The sequence below is a fragment of the Mandrillus leucophaeus genome, unplaced genomic scaffold, assembly GCF_000951045.1.
Source record: "Mandrillus leucophaeus isolate KB7577 unplaced genomic scaffold, Mleu.le_1.0 Scaffold16, whole genome shotgun sequence".
In the NCBI taxonomy this organism is placed as follows: Eukaryota; Metazoa; Chordata; class Mammalia; order Primates; family Cercopithecidae; genus Mandrillus; species Mandrillus leucophaeus.
In genome coordinates, this window is record NW_012101587.1 from 3,418,887 (window position 1) to 3,444,744 (window position 25,858).

Below are 25,858 nucleotides of genomic sequence, written 5' to 3' on the forward strand. Positions count from 1 at the left end.
AGCCTAACTGCAAGGCTACTTAAATTTCTAGTCTTACTAAATTTTCACTCCCTAAGAAACCGAAAGCAGCTGAGTTCATAGTAACATCAGATCTCTGCTTCTCTGAACAGCTTTAGGGTTAAATAAGTGAATGAGATGTAACAAGCTTGGGGACAGTACACAAATGGGAAACAACCCTGCTTTAACTCAGAGGGGCAAGGGTGTGAAAGAGGAGGACAGGCAGTCAGGAGGCACGGTGAGAGTGTGGCCCGGTCATGGCACTGCCCGTACGGCGACAGGACAAGAGGACAGGCAGGCAGGAGGCCCAGTGAGAGTGCGGCCCAGTCACAGCACTGCCTGCATGGGGACAGGAGAGGAGGACAGGCAGGCAGGAGGCACAGTGAGAGTGTGCCCTGGTCATGGCACTGCCTGCATGGGGACAGGAGAGGAGGGCAGGTGGGCAGGAGGCACAGCGAGAGTGTGGTCCGGTCACAGCACTGCCTGTGAGGAGACACCCTTCCTGTTCTAGATGACGATGCTGCAATGTACTCAGCCTCCTTTGGACAGGAGTTCTGCTGGGTCACACACAGTCCAGGCATGGTCCAGTAGGATTCTGGTCACCCCCCCGCCCACATCATCACATACACTGCGAGGCACAGCCATTGGAAGACCAAGCCCAGAACACAGAACTGCCTGAACGGCAAGCGGCCACTCCCTGCTACCTCCACCCCGGGCCCGCGAGCCTCCAGTTTAAACCACACTGGCCTATGTGACTCCTGGAGCTGGGACCTGCTGCTCTCTCCAGGCGGCTCACAAGTCAACTGGAGCAACAGTGACATATGCTTCAAGTTCAGTGCAGAAGAGTACGCATCACAGAATCCCAGAATGACACAAAGTATGTGATTCTACACGCATGTGTCTCTCTAGGAGTGAGAGTATGCTCATGATTTATGGATATTTATGTATGTGTAGAAAATATCTAATGGGGTAGATGTCAAACTGTTAAAGGTAAATGACATCTGAGAAGTGAACACGAGAAGGATTTGCTTTACTTTTTACTTTATCTCTACTTTGGGTAAAGTTTATAACATTTTTAAACTATTTTTTCATTGATTAAAACTTCAAAGACTACACACTAAAGCTGAATACTCTACAGACAAAATGTATGAGCACATTTACAAAAGCACTGTTTTCTTTCTCTCTTACTCTAGAAAATAAAAACTGATGCTCTAAAAATATCAACTTTATGCTGACACATAAACAAACGCTGAAATCATCTGAATGACTCTACAATACACAGAAATATTCACTAAAACTCTGAAAAAAAAAAAGCAATGTAACATAATTAGAACTGATTGACAAACAATAGCAGCCAAGCAAAATAGCTGTGAGATTTTTTACTTTGTCACTATAAAAGAAAACCAAATCAAGAAATACAGAAGAAAACAAAATGACAGAGCACGGATCATTTTAATTGCAAATCTCAAATACTAAAAATATTTGTACAATTTTCCTTTTTCCTTCCCTGGAGATCATGTGTGGTACTAATACAATATTATAAACGGGCTGCTCTTTACAAGATGGCAAAGAGCATTCAGCTATGAATGCTGTACTCACTTTCAAACATTCAAGCAAAACTAATGAACAAGATAAGGCATGGAGAAAGAAAGTTTTATTATTCAATGTTTCACAGCTTAGTGAAGGCAAAATTACAAAAGAATATGAAAATCCACTGCTTTCTTGTTTTTTATTTTATTTGGTTTTAATTTTATTATTTTTAAGAGTCAGGGCCTTCTTGCTGCGTCGCCCAGGCTGGAGTGCAATGGCACGATCGTAGCTCACTGCAGCCTCAAACTCTCAGGCTCAAGCAATCCTCCCGCCTCAGGGCTACAGGTGGGTGCTAACACGCCTGGCTAAGTTTTTTATTTTTTGTAAAGACAGGATCTCACTATGTTGCCTGTGCTAGTCTTGAACTCCTGGCCTGAAGAGATCCCCTCACCTCAGCTTCCCAAAGTGCTGGGATTACGGATGTGAGCCACCACATCCGGTCTTTCCTTGTTAATTTAGCTCTAATTAGCACAGTGTAATATCTGACACACAGTAAAAATAAATGAGGGAATAAATACATACCATACCAATAATAATAACAGTAATATCAACCCCAAATTATTAACAGCCTACCATGTATCAAGCCCTTTTCAATGAGCACTACGCACATTTTTTATTTATAATGTAGGACAACTATATACAAAGAGCCACATTTTTCAAGTGAAGAAATAAAATAACACAAAGAAAAACTAATTTCAGCAAGATTACCCAGCAAACTATGGGAAAGCTGGGATCAGATTCCAAGTCGAGCTAGCACAAAGGCACCTGTTCTTCCCTTCAAGCCACAGTCAGTCACCCAGAAGCTCGTGCTTTCATACCTGTGTGTATCCTAATGTGTCGCGTTAACTGGCTTGGCTTTTGAAACGTCTTTCCACAGTGAGGACATGAATACGTGAATCCACTTCTGTCGATGTTTCGGTTATAAGACCTTGTACTTGATACCCTAGTGTAATAAAGGGGGGCAAAATACACAGTAAGACGTCTCCCTTGTACCTTGTAACATAAAGTCAAAATGAAAATCCTACCAGAAAATTTGGCTAACTAGTCATCAGAACCTGTTTTAATAAATCAATCACATATATGTATGTGTCTGTGTGTATATGCGTTAGTTTTAAAAATCATAAAACTCATTTTTCTCTATTTTTGATGAAAAAAAAATGTGGTTTTTCCGGTCAAAAACTGAAATTGGGGTGGGGGAGCAAAATGTCTCTTCTAGACAAAACTTTACCTGTGATGATCAGAAACAAAGATGCTACGGGTATAATTTCTACACTGACACCTGACCCACACCATCTCCTCCAGTCTCTTGCTCTCATTACCATCTGCACACCAATGACGTCCAAACTCCTGCCTCCAGCAACTCTGCCTCCTCCTCTGGCTCCAGCCCTGGACAGCCAACTCTCGTTTGGCATTGCCTCGTGGGTGGTGTCCAAAACAGAACTCTTCATTGATTCCCAACCTGCTCCTTTCCATGTCAAGACATGAAAGCTCCCTCTTGCTCAAGTTTAAGTCTCAAGAGTCCCGCTGGATTTTTCTAGTCCATCTCCAAAAGCTGCCGGTCTTACTCTGAAACACCCACAAACGTGGACACGACTCTCCACCCTCCAGCCACCATCACGGCCTCAGAACGGGTTCGGCTCTCCAGTGCACTGCTTCCACAGCCTCCAAAAAGGTCTCCCTGCTTTTGACTCCTGCCCACACACCAGGCCCAGTGCCATCCAAAAGTCTGGTCACGCCATTCCCTTTGTGCAAAACCCTCCAAGGGCTCCCGTCCCACTCATAGGAAATGCACATCCCCAGCCCCGCCAGGCAGGCTCTCCTCACCCCAGCCACCTTCCTGCCTCTCACACCAGCCACCTTCCTGCCTCTCACACCAGGGAGGCTCTGCTTCCACCAACCCTCACGCCAGTCACCTTCCTGCCTCTCACACCAGCCACCTTCCTGCCTCTCACACCAGGGAGGCTCTGCTTCCACCAACCCTCACGCCAGACACCTTCCTGCTTCTCACACCAGGGAGGCTCACTGCTTCCACCAACGCACTCCCTCAGCCTGAAAGGCACGGCCCCTAAGGCTGCAGGGCTCCCTGCTCCTCACCCCAGTCTCCTTCCAAAAGCCCCACTCAGAAAGGCCCACGAAGTATAGCCGCCTCCCCAGTCTCCCTCAGCCACACTGCACACAGCCATCCCACTGTCCTTCTTTCTTGACACGCACCACTATCTGAAACTGTGGTACTGACTAACCCACTCACTTGGTCACTGCCTATCTCCCGACTAAAGGGCAGTTCTGTGAGGGCGAGGCTTCGTCTGTCTGGTTTGCCCCTCAGTCTGGAAAGACCTAGAAGCCAGAACTGTCTAAGTGCCACAAGCACCTAAACATTTTCAATCATCTTTCAAACCTCCAAGGAAACATCAAAAATGCCTGTGTCAAAGCCTCATCAGAATAAAAATCTGGAATGTATAGAGACCATGTATTATTATATTTGGGGATTTAAAAAATCACTGAAATTACCATCCAATTGGCTGGGGAAAAAAGAAAAAAAAAATCACTGAAATCATAAAGTATTAGGTGCATACCACATTAGTCAACAAGAGGCAAAATGAAAAAGAAAGACAGGAGACAGCTGATCCTGTGGACGTCCAGTCCACATTTCTCAAACACAATGTCTAAGAGGATAAACATACATCAGAGTCTTCAGGCATTTTATAAACTGTGTTAATCAACTGCCACAGGACTTCTTGTTGTTAAAAAGTACAGATATTTCCTAAACATTGCAGCTTAGAAGGATGGCAAGCTAAATTGATAATATAGTAGTTAAAATGATGATCGATACTGCCTTTATTTTATTTTATTTTTAGAGACAGAGTCTCACTCTGTCGCCCAGGCTGGAGTGCAGTGGCACGATCTCGGCTCACTGCAACTTCCACCTTCTGAGTACAAGCAATTCTCCTGCCTCAGCCTCCCGAGTAGCTGGGACTACAGGCATGTGCCACCATACCTGGCTAATTTTTGTATTTTTAGTAGGTATGGGGTTTCACCACGTTGGCCAGGCTGGTCTCAAACTCCTGACCTCAGGTGATCTGCCTGCCCTGGCCTCCCAAAGTGCTGGGATTACAAGCGTGAGCTACTGTGCCTGGCCTGATACTGCCTTTTAGAGTTTGTTGGAGAAAGCTAAATTAGTGTGAAAACTGATTATCACCATTAGCTAACTTGAGCAAAAGGGCCAGGAAGAATATTTTATTTCACTTTATTAAGAAACAGAAATATCAGTAAAAATATATATTATCAGGAATTAGGTAAAATATAAATTTTTTTAAAACATGTTAAGTTTGAATAAGAATAAATGTATAAATGCATTCAAATATAGTCAGTTGTTAAGATTATGAGCGCTAAAATCAGACTATTAGGGTTTAAATTTCAAACTCCTGACTTATAAGCCACAAAATCTCATGAAACTACTTGGTCCCTCTAATCTTGGTTTTCTCATCTGCAAAATGGGAACATAAAAGTACTCTGGCCTAACAGGGTCGTTTGTAATGATGAAATGAGGTTCTGTTTATACACACGCTAAGAACGGTGTCAGGCACATGTGAGTTTTAACAGCTGGGTACTACAAACTAATTTATTAAAAGGAGTACTAATTAAACCTTCGTGAGTCTAGTTTACATATTTTGTTACCTACCTGTAAACATGTATTGCCAGTACCCTGTTCTACAGCTTTCAGCATTATAATACTAGGTAAACACCTCTACTCACATAGCCTGACGCTATTCATTAATGTGTAGGATGCACCGTGCATGTTATAAAAGACATTCTAACAACAAATTATCTGTGGGGTTCCACTTTGCTGGGTTCTTGCTGCAAGTATTTCTACTGGGTCACAGCAAAGTACACCAGCTTTTAACATATTAGATGGATTTTTGACCAAGCCCATGTAATAACTCATATTACCTAATTTTGTAATGAGTCTTCATGTGTTCCTTCAGCTCCGAGGAGGTCTCGAACTCTTTCTTGCAGGCCTTGCAGGCATGCTGCCGGGTTCCAGCCAGCTCCTGGCGGTGCTCCTCCATGTGCACGGCCAGCTGACTCTGCAGAGTAAACTCATCCCCACACTCAGAACAGATGAGATTCTGGAACAGAAAACCCATCGGTGAGCAGAGCAAACCTTTCAAAACCACTCCTTCTTTAAAGAACTGGTATGATCAACAGTAAACACACAAATCAAATGAAAACTACTTGGTCCTTCTAATCTTGGTTTTGATCTAATACTTTCCTCTGGAACAAGCATCACTTACACCTCTCAAAAATGTATTTGAATATACAAAAATCATTTCTTTATTGGAAGAAAAAGATGGAAACATTGGGAAAAGGGTGAGAGAGCAACACAATTTTTGAGCAAAATGAGTTCTGTTTTGAACTGGTATTGGGTAATGGCACTGGTCCGCCTATTCTGTGAGCACTTTAGAGAAGTAGGATGACCTCAGCACTACACGGGGTCAGGAAAGAATTCAAACTAAGATTATGGTTTAAGAGACGACCTTGAAACAAAATGACAGCTTTCAAGTTTTTAATAGACAGATCGCGTCATTGTCTCACTTGGTTTAAAGGCAGAGCAGAGCCCAGGCTGTGGCCTGGCTTACTGAGCTTGTGAACGAGGGACCCTCTGAACCGAGGCATGGGGTAACTGCAGAACACACACACACGGGAGTTCAAAGACTCTGAGCAAAAATACAAGAATGATAGCTCAGTAATCTTTAACATTTGAGTTCATATTTTGGACATATTTTAATAAATATATTAAAATTTATTTCACCTGTTTGGGTTTTTTTTTTCTTTTAAAAATGTAGCTACTAGAAAATTTAAAATTACTCATCTTTCACTTAGATGATGCTGGTCTAGATGTTCTACAGCTGGGTCTAGATTCTCCTTAAGGCTGCCAATCACTAGCTAACCTGCCAGTTTGGGTGTGCTGCCCACCCTGAGCCTATGAAACAGGGATAACAGTAACCCCTGCCCTCACAGGGCTGTTATAAGGTTAGATAAAACGACACATGTAAGACGCTGACTGTGCGTGGCCTAGAGTGAGTACTCAATAATTACTTCATCAGTAGCCATTGCTGACTTAGTACAAATTTCAGCTCACTCATTTGGAGTTCCATCACACAATTACAGTATTTACTGAAATGATGCTCAAAATAAACTGTCCAAACATGAGAAAACATGACCCGTCAATGAGCATAAACTGTTATTTCCAAATAAAATACATTGATTTTTTCTATCAGACTTTTTTCTAATCTGCACATACTAGTCTTGTAAATAACTGTTTGTAAACCTCATTAAAATGAGGCTGTTAATTGATACTACCTCTAGTTATACTGCAGAAAAAGACAAAGAAAAGTGAAATATTTTGAGAAATCCAAAAATCATGTAAATAACTTTAAAGTAGTATTATTGTATAATAATTTAAGGAAATAATAAACGACTAGATTTTTGTGACTTGTTGATAAAAGAAAATTTGTCCTAGGAAACTCCCCACAAAAAAAACTATCATAATTTGACACAGCTCTTTAAAAAAAAAAAAAAAAAAAAAAATCTGCAGTCCCGAATGCATATGGCAAAAGAAAATGCACGGCTTTCATTACCAATGATTCTCCACTGCGCCTCCTGTCTCAAAATCGCATCACAAAACCCCTCGCAGCCCGCTCCTCTCTGTACTGTTACTGCCCTGGTTCACATCCACCCTCTTTTCACTTACTCTTTTACCAGATGATCTGATTCATGTGTTTCAGGGATATCTACATGGATATTACTCAGGCATTTGTTGGATCTGTCTGAGTTACAACCCCAGTTTATGCACAATGTACTCAGATGGTGTAAGCAGGATCCAGCACCTCCCAGGCCAAAGCCAAGACCTGACAGCTTACAGACGGCTACATCACTCTTTCTGCTTTCTCTCCTGCAAGCCAAAAAGAGCCAGGATGCTCCTCCTTCCCCCTGCCCGCCCTGGCAACACTTAAGGAAGTCTTCCACAAGGAGAACAACACCCCATGTATAGTCACAGGCCACTAGGACAACAGGCCTTCCGCTCATTGTATTCTCCATACAGAGTTAACATCACGTCTCTCACCTAGAAGCAGAGGCTGTCCTGGGGTAATTCTCATGATGCTAAGTGGCCACAGGAAATCATCAAGAGAAATGTATGGCATTTCAATCTGTCTCCACCTTGCTGAAGATATGATCATCTCTAAAAGACCAGAGTGTGCAATGCTAGGTACTGACTGCCTCAAGGCTGCTTTCCTGTCCACCCCCAGCCCTAGGATGGCAGCATGTGTTCACCAGACTGCGTATGTGGGATTTTCCCTTTCTCAGATCCCCACTGCATCATCATCCTGTCCCCTGTCCTGGCCTTCTCAGAAGCCATGCTTCTTTTCCTAGTGCAGTGTGCCACTGCCGACCTCAGGTACTGCTCAACACACAAAATAAACCCAAAACCCACCCCACAAAACGCTGCTCTTCTCTCAACACTTATAGAACCTGATCCATCACTATTCATTTGTACGTGCTACTGAGATGATCAATAAATGTGAACAATGTCTTCCGTGAGAAAGCTGTTTGTGTGAGTGTGTGTGGGCATGCACGCGTTGTTTCTCCAAACATTCTATAACACCCCTTAAAAGAAGTGATTTACTCAAAAAATAATGTGACCTTCAATAATTATGTGACTTTAAGAAAAATTCCTAAGTGATTTAAAAACTACAGTAATTTTTCTGGTTTACTCTTCCGGGTTTGAGATTTATTTGGACAGAGGAGTGACCACTATGAATTTTAGACTATAAATCTCAATAGGGCAGTAACTAAAAATTAGATTTCGGTGTTCTGAAAGTAAAAACTTAAACATGGAACACCTTAAATTAAAAAGTTAATTATAGTTCCTAAGTACATATAAGAAGACATGTTTACAGGTTATTTTTTAAACCAATTTTAATGAGGCATACTTTACATATAACAAATGCACCCATTTTAACTCTAACTTTTTACTACTACAATCCAATGTTGATCATTTCAGAGTTTAACCCTTAGAAAGCAATTTTAGTCCTATTTCCAAGTTTTCAGGGGACCCTGCACTGGTACCCCCAATACTGTCTGCACCCAACAAACTGCTGGGTGCTTCGCCGACTTTCATCTCACCTCATCTTCAATCTCACTGAAGGAGCAACAGTCGCTCCCCCAGACCTCAATGCACCTGCACTTTCTACCAAACGGAGCAGCTTTCTTCAGAAGGCTCTCTGACTGTCCTAAGTGGTGAATAGTTTAAAAAGCAGTAATTCCAACAGCTGTCACTAGTTGAATTCTCTGCCTGCCAGGAACTGTGCTGGGCCATTTTATGTTCGGAGTAAGTTTCTTGGAGACAATGTATTGTTAGATCATATGAGAGGTTTGTTTTGTTTTGTTTTGTTTCATGGAGTTTCACTTCATTGCCCAGGCTGGAGTGCAATGGCGTGATCTCAGCTCACTGCAACCTCCACCTCCCGGGTTCAAGCAATTCTCCTGCCTCATCCTCCCGAGTAACTGGGGTTACATGCATCTGCCACAACGCCCAGCTGATTTTTGTATTTTTAGTAGAGATGGGGTTTCACCATGTTGGCCAGGCTGGTCTCGAACTCCTGACCTCAGGTGACCCACCCACCTCGGCCTCCCAAAATGCTGGGATTACAGGTATGAGCCACCGTGCCTGGCCAGCAATGTCTTTTAATTCACGTACTTACATTTAAAATAATTATTGGTATCTGAAGTCTGTCATTATTTGTTGTTCGTTCATGTTTCTTTTCCTCTGCTTCTCTTCTTCCCTTCCTGGATTACTTTTTGGAATTTCTTAGAATTCATTTTGATTTATTAGTAGTATTTTTTAGTACATTGCTTCATACAGCATTCTTGGAGATGGTTCTAGGTAGGATTATACATACGGAACTTATCACAATCTACTGGCATCGACATTTTACCACCTTGAGAGAAGTACAGAAAACCTTTTTTCCATTCAGAGTCTTGCACCCTTTCCCCTCTTTAAATATCACTGTCCTAAGTATTTCCTCCATGTACACTGAGCACACCAGATGATAATTTCTGCTTTGACCATTAACTATGATTTAAGAATTCATAAGGAGAAGAACATTGTATTATACTCACCCCAATTTTGTATTCTTACTCATTCTTTTTGTATTAGGGTTTTCCAGAGAAACAGAACAAAGAGAACGCAGGTGCGTGTTTGTGTGTGTACATATTTGTTGGCCAGGCGCGGTGGCTCACGCCTGTAATCCCAGCACTTTGGGAGGCCAAGGCAGGCGGATCACCTGAGGTCAGGAGTTCAAGACCAGCCTGGCCAACATGGCGAAACCCCATCTCTACTAAAAATATAAAAACTAGCTGGGTGTGGTGGTGGATGCCTGTAATCCCAGCTACTCGGGAGGTTGAGGCAGGAGAATTGCTTGAATCCAGGAGACGGAGGCTGCAGTGAGCCGACACAGTGCCACTGCACTCCAGCCTCCGCAACAGAGTGAGACGCTGTCTCAAAAAACAAACAAACAAAAAACGTACTTATTGTAAGAAATTGGCTCTCATGATTATGGAGGCTGACAAGCCCTAAATCTTCAGTGTGGGATGGCAGATGGAGACCTAGGAGAGCTGATAATGTAAGTGACATCCAAAGGCCACCTGCGGGAGAATCCCTCTCACTTGGGGAAGTCAGTCTTTCATTCTATTCAAGTCTGACTGAAGGAGGCTCACTCACATCATGGAGGGCAATCTGCTTACTCAATGGTTTAAATGTTAATCTCATCCAAAAACACTCTCCACATTCACACAGAAAATTAACCACCACACCATTCTTCTTTCTTTTCTGAAGTTCCAAGCCTCCTTCTAGTGTCATTTTCTTTCTGTTTGGAGAACTTCTTTTAGTGATTCTTTAAGGGTAAGTCTGCTGGCAAGCTTGTTTTCCTTCATCTAAGAAAGTCTTTATTTCACCTTCGTTCCTGAAGGACATTTTACCACATATAGAATTTGTAGCCAGGCATGGTGGCTCACACGTGTAATCCCAGGACTTTGGAGGCAGAGGTGGGAGGATCGCTTGAGCCCATGAGTTTGAGACCAGCCTGGGCAACATAGCAAGTCTCCATCTCTAATTAAAAAAAAAAAAAAAAGAATTTGTAATTGATAATTATTTTCTTTCAGCAATTGAAAAATTTTTTGCTATTTTCTTTTAGCTTCCATGGAGGCAGATGAGAAATTCGCTGTCATCTGAATTGGTGGTGTTCTTCTGTAAACAAAAGATCATTTCTCTCTAGTCTCTCACAAGATTTTTTTCTTAGGTTTAGTTTTCAAATGTTTGATTATGATATGCCTTGGTGTGTATTTCTTTGGGTTTATCCTGTTTTGAATTCTTAAATCTGTGAGTTATGACTTGTACCAAGTCTAGGTCATTTTCAGCCATTATTTCTTCTAATACATTTCGAGCCCCACACTCCGTCTCCTATCCTTCTGTGATGACCATGATGCAAATGTAGAATTTTCTGTTATTGTCCCCAAGTTCCCTGAGGCCCTATTAATTTTTCTAGTTCTTCTCTGTTGCTCAGCCAAGGTCATTCCTGCTGCTCTATCTTCAGGTTCTCCTCTGATTCTCTTCTGTCCTCTCTGGTCCACCAGGGAGCCCTTCTACCGAGTTCTTTAGTTCAATCATGGGATTTTTCAGTTCTATAATTTCCCTTTGGTTCTTTCTTCTATTTCTTTCTTCCGTTTTTTCATTTGTTTCAAAACTCATAAAGCATTTTCTTGACAGCTGCTTTAAAGTACTTGTCAGATAATTCCAATGTCCAGGCCCTCTTCATGTTGGTATCGCTCTTTCCTTGTTCCAGTCCGGACTGTGCTGGCTCGTGTCTGTGTCCTGGACACTTTGGGTGTTAAACTGTGGCACCAGTTCTCGGGCTCTCCTTTCACCAGCAGCTGCCCTGTTCAGATGCAGTGTAAGGACCAGCAGCAGTGGAGACCCACTTCGCAGAGCTCCACTGACCCCAGGGGGGAGGAAAGCACAGAGCAGACTTGTCCGTCTTGCATGGTTCCATCTCATCACTGATGGGGAGGGAAGCCCAGCTCCTTACTGGACCCACTGACACACTCTAGAGAGAGAATCAGAACACTGCCTGCTTCTGCTAAGGGAGGATGGGAAGCGGGCTTCCAGACAGACTCTGCCCACACGCTGGGAAGGGAATTCTGGGTGTCTCCTCCCTCTGCCAGGAGAATCCCCCTCCTGGATGCAAAGTTAGCTCCTGCTTGGGCCCAACGGGAAATCGAAGTGCTGCCAGCTCCCAGAGGATGGGGGCAGAATGGGGTAGAAGTTCAATGCTGCACTCGGCTCCACCAAGCAGCTTTTCAGTTGGCATTTCACTGGAACTGAATAAATACCATAAAAAGATTTTCTATTCTGTTGGACCAATCTTTTCCCAGTACTGGCTAAGGGAAACCAGCTTTTCTTGGAGTGTTTTTCTTCTCTGCTTGTTGGCAGAAGGCTGCAGGCTTCTTCAACACCCTGTCCAGGTGTCTGGGAGGAAAAAAAAGAAATGCAGGCCAGGCACGGTGGCTCACACCTGTAATCCCAGGACTTTGGGAGGCCGAGGCGGGCGGATCACGAGGTCAGGAGATCGAGACCATCCTGGCTAACACGGTGAAATCCTGTCTACTAAAAATACAAAAACTAGTCAGACGTGGTGGCGGCGCCTATAGTCCCAGCTACTCTGGAGGCTGAGGCAGGAGAATTGCTTGAACCCAGGAGGCAGAGCTTGCAGTAATCCGGATGGTGCCACTGCACTCCAGCCTGGGCAACAAGAGAGAAACTCTGTCTCAAAAAAAAAAAAAAAAAAAAAAAACCAGGTTGCTGATGGCCACGTTATTCTAGTCCCTTCAACTGTCCGCCACCTCTGATGCCTTTCAGAGTCGTTCTGTGCCTGCTGGCTGGTTATCTCTAACGACAATAAGTGATACGGGGGACCCCTAGGAGAAGGAAGCTGCTCCATCGTGGCTGGGACCTTAGAGGTTATTTTTAAATACAACTGAAGGTCAGAAATTATCCCTCTAGTTACTATTAATATGCCATATTCAAATCAATTAACTGAAAAACCAAACACAAAATGCAAACGCAGCGAGGAATGTATTATTTTGACATATAGGAAAAGACTTGTAACTGTGCTCCAATACTGATTCTTCTTTTCTTACGCAATAATAGACTTACTGGCTGAGCACACAGTTAATCAGCTCAGCACTATTTGGGGGCCGCTCCAAACCACTAGATCACTGGCGTGATGACTACGTTCTACCCAACTGGATGTAAGCAGGACTGAAATGCATCTTCCGGATCATACCTTTAAAGAGAAGCAGTGCACATTCCTCCTCCCATTCCCACTGTAAACTATGCGACAGAAGCAAAGAACTCACAGAGATAGCAAATGAAAATGCAAGACAAGCCTGAGGGCAGGGCTGCCCTACCAGCTCTGTACCACATACGCCAGGCTGCCAGGTGAGGCACAGTCACAAACCCTGACCTAAGCGCTGACACAACGGTAGGAAAAAAGAGAGCCAACATATTGTAACATGTTATTATAGAACAAGCACAGTGAGGCCTTTTTCCCCTCTGCTCATGTAAGTCTTGAGCTCAGTATGAGGTTGCTAAGGTCAGGTGGCTGAATATGACAGCCCAACTTCCAGAACCCTTCCTCTGGCAGCACAGACACGCAGTGCCAAGGAAGAAGTGAAGCATCCTCACAGCTCCCTCACCAGCTTCATGCCAGAGTTCAGCAAAGCCTCGTCCATGACTCTTCCCTGCTTTCTTCTCCTGTTATCACGTATTAATCAAAGCAGCCTGCTGTGTGCTGAAGGGAGAAACCAGAAGCAGGGGTGAGTAGTAACAGAAATGTAAAGTCAAGCAATTTCAGAAAACACAATATTTCCCAAAGTCTTTTCAAAAAAATTTAAAAAGGAGTCAGAAGCTAAGGAATGTATAAGTTCTTACAACCACAACAGCGAGAGACGAAGGGAGCTGGAGTTTTACAAACAGAACTGAGGGTTCGGATGAGAGTAGGCTGCACAAAGTTCAGATGATGTGGTCCTACTCAGGACACCACAGCATAACAAAACTACACAACAGCAGAAGCAGGGACTGAAGCAAACAGCAAAGAATGTGAGCACCACTATGGGAAGTGATATGGACAAGAACCTGGCCCGTCTGTGGAAGAGAAAACAGGACGAAGGGAAGGTTTTCAAAATAAGGTATAAATACTTTAGAACATCTGCAAATGACAGATGACAGTTGTTTCTCTTTCCAGTTACGGAGGAAATCACAGTGAATTATTAAAAGGCACATCTGAAGGAACTTCAGGATGGAAAACGGCAAAGCTCACTGTTCTGGTGACCCCATTAGATGGGTGTAGCCTTAGAGGTAAATCTTTACCCTTCATGTCATCCTCGGGTTGGGCCACCCAGAGCATGTGGTGTGCACGGACTCTTCAACCACCTTTACCCACCTGTGTCATCCTAACAGAGGATTCACACACACCCCTCCAGTTTCACCTCTCTGCCTAGACCACACAGCTCAACATTTCAGCTCTCCCGCCAACGTTCTCACGGCCCTGACTCCTTTGCTATTCCAGATCACACGCTTCAGAAGCCCTCACCTCCAGGCAAACCACCATCTCCACTCCTCCCAGCGGCTGAGTAGTGGAAAGGAGACCACCCCCCCACGCCCAGCCCAGACTCCACAACCAGATGGGCTCTCAGCTCCCGGGGCCGCCCACAGATGTGCCCCACTCAGGCTCTGCTCCCATTTCCCAAAATAGGCCTCCCATGCAGATCTCTAGATGCCTCAGGCCACCCCATGTTTTTGGTGAAGACAGTAATGTTTCCATTTCCCAGAGAAACGTGGGGTCTAAGGCCTCAGCCCCAGCCCATGAACTGAGGCACCGCAGTGCACCATGACAAACTTATGAGGAGGCCCAGGAATAGGTCACACGTTCAAGGAAAACGGCGGTGCTCCATGCTGTCCAATGACACCCAGAAACTAGATTGAGGTACTTCAGTTTCAATAACATCATGTCTTTGTGAAGCTAAGTTTCCGCGGTTGCTGTGGTTAGAGATCAAAGATGGAGTGAAGAATCATGTGGAACAGAAAACTCCAAAATCAATGTGAAAATGATTGCAAATAGGAAACGCAAGGATACAGAGGCTGTGCAGTACCCAACACACCTGGGTTGGTCTTTCAAATAACCATTAAGTTATTAAGACAAATACTTACTAGATCATACAGATCTAACTGGTTAATACACAGACCCTTGGGTTCTGCCTGAAAGTCTATGAAAAACTTCATGAGACACTAAGAAAGCACAGTCTGAGGAAGGCTGGGAACACGTGCGAGACATACCAGGAGCTGCTCCAATTCCGCCTCCACCTGAGCCCTCTCCCCCTTCCTCCTCCACCTGCACCCGCCTCCACCTGAGCCCTCTTCCACTTCTTCCAGGGTCAAAAGAGAAGTCTCTCATCCGTTCAAAACTAACTGCTCCCTTGTAAAATGTCACTATTTTCCCCTCCAGATAGGGACCTCTGAAAATGGATATTACAGCAATGTTAAACTGTGATCACTGTTTTGTGAAATAAAGAAAACTGTGTTTTTAGGGGCTACATCCTGAAGTACTTAGTGGTAAAATAATGTGAAATCTGTAGCTTACTCGAAAATTGTTCAAAAAAGGGAGAAGGGGGGAGGTGAGATCTGACAAATTTATCAATTGGTGAGTCCAGGAAAAGGTTATACAAATATCCATTGTACTATTATTTCAAATCTTCACTTTGGAATTTTTCAAAATAAAAAGCTAGGTGAATATGCCATCACTACACACTATGAAAACAAATAAATGATACAAGGGTGATTTTTTTAAAAACCTGCGCATATGCTAGTTGCGAACAACACAGAATCAAAAACTTATTACCCAATTATTATGTGTAGATGAGGCTGCATAGAGAATCAGGAAGGATGGCAGGGAAAACTAACACACACAAATGCATCGCCTTCCTACAGGCAAGTAACACACAACATATGGCCAAAACACCTCCCTACACAGTATCATTAGGATCTTAAAATACTTAAGAAATGTAAAAAGTGTACTGAATCCATAGTAATCAAACATGGCTGATGTTTTCACATTTCGTGTTCTCATAAAGATTGAACATTATAAACATGTTCAGTTCTCCCCTGAATCTAAATATTTAGTACAATAAAAATACCAGCCTATATTTAACTATATAAAATTCTAAATTTTACATGTTATGATAAGCCAGAAAAAGAAAATAATATACAAACATTTGCTTCTCATTACAAAGAGAGACAAAGCAGAGATACACAAGAAAAGCAGGAAGGCAGCCCAGGAAAGGCCGAGGCGAGTGGGCGGGCAAGGGTGCAGGAGACGGGCTCTCCTCCAAATGTACCTGCCTATGTCACTTTGACTTTTAACAGTTGGTTAATATCCACATATTCAAAAACTAAACCCCGAGCCCTCCACTCTCCTCTGCTTTGAACTGTGTCTTTTGGTCAGATAATGTAACCTGAAGGAGGGCGGTTAACTGAGGGCCTGGAATCATAAGAATGGGAAGGGAGAGGTCCTACATGGCAGCAAACTGAAGCAGGTGACCCTGCTGACTTCACAAAACCACGGCAGAGGAGGAAGACCATATTTAATTATGCCTGCCATCTAAAGCAGGGTCGGGTGGCTGGCTTGAGATATGTGGACATCCTGAGGGCTGTTGGATAGGAAGACCATGGGGGTCCCGGCGGAGCAGACGGCTCCTTCAGAGCAGCCAGGATGAGACAGTGAGTGATGATGCTGGTGCTGGCAGGCGCCGGGTCCTGGGAGAGAAGGAGCCCACATAGGAACTGGGGGAAGGCCCCGCGAGAGGAGCCCACACAGGAACTACGGGGAGGCGGGGAGGTCCTGCAAGAGAAGGAGCCCACATAGGAACTGGGGGGAGGTGGGGAGGCCCTGCAAGAGAAGGAGTCCACATAGGAACTGGGGGGAGGTGGGGAGGCCCTGCGAGAGAAGGAGCCCACATAGGAACTGGGGGGAGGTGGGGAGGCCCCGCGAGAAGAGGCCACCCAGGAACTGGGGGAAGGCCCCGCGAGAGGAGCCCACACAGGAACTACGGGGAGGCGGGGAGGTCCTGCAAGAGAAGGAGCCCACATAGGAACTGGGGGGAGGTGGGGAGGCCCTGCGAGAGAAGGAGCCCACATAGGAACTGGGGGGAGGTGGGGAGGCCCTGCGAGAGAAGGAGCCCACATAGGAACTGGGGGGAGGTGGGGAGGCCCTGCAAGAGAAGGAGTCCACATAGGAACTGGGGGGAGGCGGGGAGGCCCTGCAAGAGAAGGAGTCCACATAGGAACTGGGGGGAGGTGGGGAGGCCCCGCGAGAGGAGCCCACATAGGAACTGGGGGGGAGGTGGGGAGGCCCTGCAAGAGAAGGGGTCCACGTGGGAACTAGGGGTAGGCGGGGAGGCACCGCAGGGATAGGCTACACTGCAGGATCAGTGTGGACGCATGCCTTCCATGAGAGTTCTGCTCTGCATGTATAAGGATCTGTACCAGGCAGATCCGTGTGGGATGTTCCAGACGTGTGGGATATTTTAGAAAATAATTTTAGAATTGGGAAGCATTTCTAATCAAGCCACAAGAACCAGAATCTATAAATGAACAGATTGAAAATTTGAGTCCATCACAATTTAAAAATTTCTGCCAGGAAGAGAAAAATAACGAAACCAGAAAGCAAGAAAGAATTCTGTCACGCAAGGCAGAAAAACCTAACTTTCCAGGAATGTAAATACTTTACACAAGTCTGCAAGAATAAGACCAATAATCCCCACACATCCACCTTGCAAAAAAATTGCTTAATTAAAATTTAAAAAAATTATTCATGGTTAATAAACATGGAAAGATGCTAAGCTGCACTCATAATTAAAGAAATATAAATTAAAACAAAAACATACCATCTTTAAATTACCAGATTGGAGGAGACAACTTTTACAACAGAGTATTGAAAACGATATGGCCGGCCGGGTACAGTGGCTCACGGCTGTAATCTCAGCACTTTGGGAGGCCAAGGCAGGTGGATCACCTGAGGTCAGGAATTCGAGACCAGCCTGGCCTACGTGGCAAGGCCCCATCTCTACTAAAAATACAAAAATTAGTTGGGCATGGTGGCAGGCGCCTGCAATTCCAGCTACTCAGGAGGCTAAGGCAGAAGAATCGCTTGAACCCGGGAGGCAGAGGTTGCAGTGGGTTAAGATTGTGCCACTGCACTCCAGCCTAGGCAACAGTGCAAAACTCTGTCTCAAAAAAAAAAAAAAAAGTAAGAAAATGGGCTGGGCACAGTGGCTCACGCCTGTAATCCAACCACTACTTGACACCAGGAGTTCAAGAGCAGCCTGGACAACATGGTGAGACCTGATTTCTATTTTTTTTAAGTAATAATTTTTTTAAAGAGAAAGAAAATGGTATGAAGAAATGAGCAATTTTATATACCATTTATTGGCTGGAGGATAAACTGATAAAATCTCTTTGGAAAACAATCTGACAATATCAAAATTTTGAATACACATATCCTTTGACCTAACAACTCCATTTCCAGGAATATACCTCACATTTCTATTAACCCAGGGTTTCCTCAACCTCACACTACTAATGTTCTGGGCCAGGTCACTCGTAGCAATGGAGGCTGTGCTGGGCACTGCAGGGTGTTCGGCAGCATCCTCTACTCATGAGATAACAGAAGCACCCCACCCACGCCCAGCCCCACAACAGTGATAACCAAATGTCCTCTGGGATACCACACTACCCATCCTGAGAACTCAAACATGGACAGAAATATTTGCTCACCACAGCTTTGTCTGGAAAAGGCTGGAAATGACCTACATACCTAACAGCAGTGACTTGCTAATCATGACACACATATAAACAATATAATACCATGCACCTGTTAAAAAGAAAGCGACAGCTCTCCGATTAACAGATGTGGAATTACACTTAAGATACACAGTTAACTGATGAAAAGGCACAGAATATTATGAGTTGACTAATAAGGGTATAGAGGAGATTTGTATAGGCATCAAACGTCCCTGGAAGGATACAAAAGAAACTGCTAATGAAAGTTGTTTCTGAGGAGCAAAACTGGAACTTAGGAACCCAAAGGAGATGGAACTTTTTGCTCTCTATAACCTTCTCTACTGTTTGATTTCTTACTGTGTGCACGTAGGACTTATTCAAAATATATTAATACACCATTTAATACATTTTCTGCTTTTAAGAAATTAAACTGGCCGGGCACAGTGGCTCATACCTGTAATCCCAGCACTCTGGGAGGCTGAGGTAGGCAGATCAGTTGAGGTCAGGAGTTCAAAACAAGCCTGGCCAACATGGCGAAACCCCATCTCTACTAAAAATACAAAAATTAGCTGGATATGGTGGGGTGCCTGTAATCCCAGCTACTCAGGAGGCTGAGGCAGGAGAATCGCTTGAACCTGGGAGGCAGAGGCTGCCGTGAGCCGAGATCACGCCACTGTACTACAACCTGGGGGATAGAACGCGACTCCTCCCCCCAAAAATATAAATATAAATATAAATATAGCCATTTGTGAATAGCACTATCGATGAGTGAGACAGGCATTCCTAAACTCTGCAAGAGAAGGTGTTAAATTGGCATGTACTTTCTAGAATGTCGTATGGCATTCTATAAAGAACTTGGGAGAAAAAAGTCTTATTTATTAGTTCAATTAATCTAACAGTAGGAATCTATCCTAAGGAAAGAATTAAAGATGCATAAGAAGATTCATATGCAAAGATGTATTACTTATAATATTAAAAAATATAAACAATGTCAATGTTAAACAGTGATGAAAATTATTACATTTTATTATGCTAAATCCAGATGCTGAGGACTTTTTTTTGTAGTGACAGTCTATGTTGCCCAGGCTAGTCTCAAACTCCTGAGCTCAAGTGCCTCGGCCTCCCAAAGTGCTGGGATTACAAGCATGAGCTGCCACACCTGCCCAAGATACTCCAGATTTTAATAATTTAAAATATTAATATTTGATAATCAGTGATAACTTTGATGATGAGTCAAAAGAGGGAGTATGTATTTACAATATGTTATGGAAAAAGGTAGGTTACAAAAGTAATCTGTGTAATGACATAATCCTATTTTTGTATTTAAAAAACTATTTTAAACTATTAAGAAAAGCATGTTATAGAAAAAAAGTTTGAAATACCACAAATGTATTCTCTCCACATAGTATGTTTTCTTTCCTATAATTTTTTAACTAACTGATTTTTAAATTGATAAGTAAAACTGTACATATTTATGGTGTACCACATGATGTTTTGGTATAAGTATATGTTGTGGAATGACTAAATCCACCTATTTTACATGCGTTATCTCACATACATATTTCTTGGGGAGAGAACACTTAAAATCTATTCTCACAGCAATTTTCTTTTTCTTCTTCTTCTTTTTTTTTTTTTTTTTTAAAAGACAAAGTCTTGCTCTGTTGCCCAGGCTGGAGTGCAGTAGCATGATCTCAGCTCACTGCAACCTCCACCTTCTGGGTTCAAGTGGTTCTCCCACCTCAGTCTCCTGAGTAGCTGGGATTATAGGTGCCTGCCACCATGCCTGGCTAATTTTTGTATTTTTAGTAGAGACAGGGTTTCGCCATGTTGGCAAGGCTGGTCTTGAACTCCTGACCTCAAGTGATCTGCCCGCCTCCACCTCCCAAAGTGCTGGGATTACAGACGTGAGCCACCGTGTCCAGCCAGTAATTTTCAAACATACAATGTATTCTTACTAATGTAGTCCCCATGATGTACAACAGATCTCTTGAACTTACTCCTCCCATCTAACTGAAATATTGTGGCCTTTGACCAATACCTCCCCAATCCCCCCATCCCCCAGCCTCTGGTAATCACCACTTTGCTGTTTCTATGTGTTCAGCTTTGTTAAAGTCCACTATGGGTGCTTTTAATGTTACCTTTTTTACTAATTTTTTTCCAAAATAAATATGCGTTACTTGTATTATAAGATTTTAAGAGATAAAAATGTTACTTTAAAATAAAAATTAGGCCGGGCACAGTGGCTCATGCCTGTATTCTCAGCACTTTGGGAGGCCAAGGTGGGCAGATAACGAGGTCAAGAGATTGAGACCGTTCTGGCCAACATGGTGAAATCTGGTCTCTACTAAAAGTACAAAAATCAGCTGGGTGTGGTGGCACGCACCTGTAGTCCCAGCTACTCAGGAGGCTGAGGCAGGAGGATTGCTTGAACCCAGGAGGCGGAGGTTGCAGTGAGCCGAGATTGTGCCACTGCACTCCAGCCTGGCAATAGAGCAAGACTCCATCTCAAAAAATAAATAAATAAATAAATAAAATAAAATAAAAATTAAAGACATTGATAAAAACAGGACCCAAAATCATGTAGAAAGTATGAAGTCAGGCCAGGCACGGTGGCTCACACCTGTAATCCCAGCATTTTGGGAGGCCATGGCAGGTGGATCACCTGAGGTCAGGAGTTCAAGACCAGCTTGGCGAACCTGGCAAAACCCCCATCTCTACTAAAAATACAAAAATTAGCCAGGCGTGGTGGCAGGCGCCTGTAATCCCAGCTACTTGGGAGGCTGTGGCAGGAGAATCGCTTGAACCTGGGAGGCGGAGGTTGAAGTGAGCTAAGATGGTGCCATTGCACTCCAGCCTGGGCAACAAAAGCAAAACTCCATCTCAAAAAAAACAGAACGTGTGAAGTCAGCTTTCATGATGTAAATTTTATACAGGTACTCCCTGATTTATGATGGGATTACATCCTGATAAACCCATGGTGAACTGAAAATATCACAAGCCAAAAGCGTGTGGCTGACAGGGAGTTGCAGTTCGCTGCCTCTGCCTAACAGCACAAGAGAAGTAAGGTTTCTAAGAAATGTGTTTGCTTTCACACCACCGTAAAGTAAAAAAAACATTAAGTCTAAACCATCTTCAGTCAGGGATCATCTGAATATGCAATTTCAATACTGTGTTTTTCTGTGTCAGGAAGAAAATATACCAAATAGTTATCAATAATTATCTCAGAGTTAGAGATGACTTTCTCCTTTAACTTTTTGTATCTTCCTAATTTTTTACAGTAATAATGCAAAGGGGGAGTCTAGAGAAGCTTTTCTTGTTTTTTGTTTTTGTTTTGTAGAGATGGGGTCTCACTATGTTGTCCAGGCTGGTTTCAAACTCCTGGCCACAAGCAATTTTCCTATCTCAGCTTCCCAAAAGCTGGGTTAACGGGCATGAGCCACTGCACCTAACCAAGGAGGAGCATATTTTTTAAGCAACAGCCATTGGCACTTTAGATTCAGCCCCCAACCTAGCACTGTGGCCTGTCATCCTTAAAGCTGTCCTAGACATCAGGCCTGTGGAGCTCCCAGGAGTGGTCACTTTGGTGTATAAGCTGCTTGGGGCCATCATGAAATGATTCTCTTCCCTCAGATTCTCAAAGGTCAGAGGACCCAGGAGCAAGCAAGGAGATTCTACCATGTTCAGAAGCAGAAAAGTTACTTTTGGCCACGGCAGAATCACATAAAAGTTAGTTTGTGTTTACAAAGAGGGGGGGTGAGGTGCCAGGAAGAGCCTCTGCCAGCCAGTGTGGATATATTTTGATCCTTCAAATACACTACACATTAAAATGTCTCTACCCTAAGGCATTGACAGGGCCAGAAAATAAAATGTTTTATCAGTCAACTGGCGTCAAGGCAAATCTAACGACAATTCGCTCCTTGAAATCTACACAAAAGGCTTTTAAAACGAGTTTATACCTAAAATCCTCCTCACTCATGATCAGATGTATTTTAACAATCAGTTAACAAAGTATATGCAAAATGATGACGATTACCTCTTCCTTTTCATGTAGCATAATATGCGCTTTGAGACTAGCCACTCTGGAGAATTTCTTGTTACACACAGGGCAGGTAGGATCTTCCCCGCTGTGAGTGCATTTATGAAGTGTCAGGTTGAATTCAACATTAAATGTTTGGGGGCACTGGTCACATCGATGTGGCTATTTGGAGAGAAAAGTGAAGAAGCCACTGAAATACAATCTTTTCACAGATGCTTGTTCAATAAATGTTATGAAAATATTAACAAGTACCATAATGTACAGACAATCTACAGAAACTTCTGAAGTCTCCTCTGGCCCTTAAGTCAATAAATCCAAAATAAACACAGTCAAGCACCTGATAGAATTAGTGAGAGGATTATAAGGATGAAAACACGTACATACACGTAGGAAATATTTCTAGTAAGAAATGCTGTATATAAGCTGTTTTCTTTCAACGAGTGTAAGTGTTTGACAATGAAACACCTTTCAAAGATAACCTTTAAAACATGTTATTAAAACATACTTCTGTGCCCAGGCACAGTGGCTCACGCCTGTAATCCCAGCACTTTGGGAGGCCAAGGCGGGCAGACCACTTCAGCTTAAGAGTTCGAGACCAGCCTGGCCAACGTGGTGAAACCCCATCTCTACTAAAAATACAAAAATTAGCCAAGTATGGTGGCGGGCGCCTATAGTCCCAGCTACTTGGGAGGCTGAGGCAAGAGAATCGGTTGCACTCCATCCAGCCTGGGCAACAGGGCGAGACTCTGTCTCAAAAAAAAAAAAAAAGTTTCTTTCTCCATGTGTTTGCATGACATGAGTTTGTGTTGAATGTCTAAATATGCATGTTTACATTTGCCGTTTGTAAGGGTGTATGGATACTGGTGTTAAATGAACACACAGAGAAAGAAACATATTCTAATAATGTATTCTCAGTGTTTGCTTCCAAACATTTTCTCTGTCAAACTTTTCTAATTCATTGAAATAATAGAGTTCATGATGAATCTTTAAAAAAAAAAAAAAAAAAACTGCATATAAATTTATTGGATTGTAGTCTGAAAAATTTCAACTCATTAAGTTGGATTTTTCCCATTTCTGACCAACTCCACTATTATAAACAAAATCACTGCAAGCAGGCTGGGGGCGGTGGCTCACGCCTGTAATCCCAGCATTTTGGGAGGCCGAGGTGGGTGGATCGCCCTGAGGTCAGGAGTTTGAGACCAATCTGGCCAACATGGCGAAAGCCCGTCTCTACTAAAAATATAAAAATGAGCCAGGTGTGGTGGCACGTGCCTGTAATCCCAGCTACTTGGGAAGCTGAGGCAGGAGAATTGCTTGAACCTGGGAGAAGGAGGTTGCAGTGAGCCAAGATGGTGCCACTCTCCAGTCCAGGCGACAGAGTGAAACTCCATCTCAAAAAAAAAAAAAAAACAAAAAAAAAAAAAAAAAAAAAAACACACTTCAAGTAAAATAATCATACAAAATTTTGCTAGATTTTAACAGAGTTGCTTATCTAGGTCTAAGATTTTCCCAAAATGGAAGGTATTCTTCTATTCAACTGGAAAAAGATAATCACTGGTGTTTCTTGGTATTTCTCTCTGAAGTGACAAGATCCTAATGAGGAATAAGTCAGTATCTTCAGATTGTCAAACCTGAGAAAATAATACTGGTGCATACTGGTATATTATATTTATATATTATCATAGCTATAGCAGCACCATTTGTGCTGAAAGTCAAGCCTGAGACGGTCATATCCCGTTCTCTAAAGGAGGTCCCTGGTGTTTTTCTGGTCTCAAATGGCTCACTAGCTTACATGCTCCTACCTAGAGAAAAGTTGACAATCACTTTTTTAATTATAGTTTTAACTGCCACTTTCCATCTATCAGGCAAATCATTCCATTAAGGCACTAAAATTCTTGACATATCCCACAAGAGGTACTGCAAAAAAGAGTTCAAATTTCTATTTAAGATAGTATTTAATATTTGCTCCCTCCTGAAATACAACCTAAAACATCTATAATACCGTTTTTAAATGCAAGATCACTTAAAGATAAAACTCTCCATTGCAGAAAAATACTTCCAAACACACCACTTCTATGTTCAGTCATACAGGAAATTGAAACTACTTTTAAAAAGTCGTATTTTTTAAATAATTATTTGTCCACAAATAAATAACTTCAATATACAAATTCACCAGGACAAGCTCTCACTCTCTCGTCTTACCAAATAAATTCTAACTTTTAAAAAGGCCAAAATATTTCTTTGTACAACATAAAATGTTCTACTCTTTAGGAACCTAAATTAAAACTTTTGATTTTACTTGTTCATTTTTACAATACCTCCAGTTTCAACGCTCACATTCCTGACATCACCTTTGAAAATACATACCTTGTCATTTCGCTCGTGATCCCTCATGTGGCGTTGAAACTGGGATTCTTTTGGAAAAGATAGTAGACAGATTTCACATTTATGGAAGTTTGGAACTTGATAGGCATAATTAGTGTTCTCCGCATTCAATGTTAAAACTCCATCTATAAAATTGCATAAGTATAGACAATAAATACCAGTTGTTATTCTTATCACATAAATAAAACCAAATTATTGGTTATTGTTTAAAAACAAAATTTTATCAGAGATTTATGAGAGATTTAGATGAAATTAATGATATACTGAATTTTTTTAATTGACATGTTTTAAAGTTAGAAATGAGAAACTTTGAGATGACTAAGATATGGGACAACAGAATTCTAAATACTTATTGGTGGGCTTTTCAGAAGCTTAAACTAAATTCCTGAGGCTTCACAGTCACACACACCAAAACACACAAAAGCCATAATGATGCTTCTTAAACCATGTGAACCTACTGAATAGTGTTTCAAAGTCACTACAAACCACTGACACATTTCACCTCCAAATCACTTTAAGATTCTATCAATAATATACATTGTTTCTTAAATCACTCAGTAAACAAAACTCTAGTAGAAATATTAAAGCCTTTAAATGCTAATTCACAAACTCAATGTCTCTCAAAACTGCTGCAAAACCAGATTAAGTCAAAAAGAAAAACTGCCACGTGCAGTGGCTCATGCCTTTTATTTCAGCACTTCGGGAAGACAAGGGCAGGAGAATTGTTTGAGGCCTGGAGTTCAAGACCAGCCTGAGCAACACAGTGAGACTCCATCTCTACTAAAATTAGCTAGGCATGGCGGCACGTACCTGTAGTCCTACCTATTCGGGAGGCTAAGGGGGAAGGATCTCTTGAGACCAAGAGTTTCAAGCTGTAGTGACCTATGATCGTACCA

At 42.7% G+C, this 25,858-nt stretch overlaps 1 protein-coding gene across 1 annotated transcript in view; it reads right to left on the reverse strand.

Moving 5' to 3' along the window:
* ZNF236 (zinc finger protein 236) overlaps positions 1-25,858 on the reverse strand; it is a 151,290-nt gene that overhangs the window by 103,037 nt on the left and 22,395 nt on the right. The window contains exons 2-5 of the mRNA XM_011975878.1: positions 24,945-25,087; positions 22,575-22,739; positions 5,536-5,714; positions 2,406-2,530 (exon numbers count right to left, since the gene is read on the reverse strand). Coding sequence (XP_011831268.1) covers positions 2,406-2,530; positions 5,536-5,714; positions 22,575-22,739; positions 24,945-25,087 — 612 coding nt within the window. The remainder of the gene's footprint in view (positions 1-2,405; positions 2,531-5,535; positions 5,715-22,574; positions 22,740-24,944; positions 25,088-25,858) is intronic.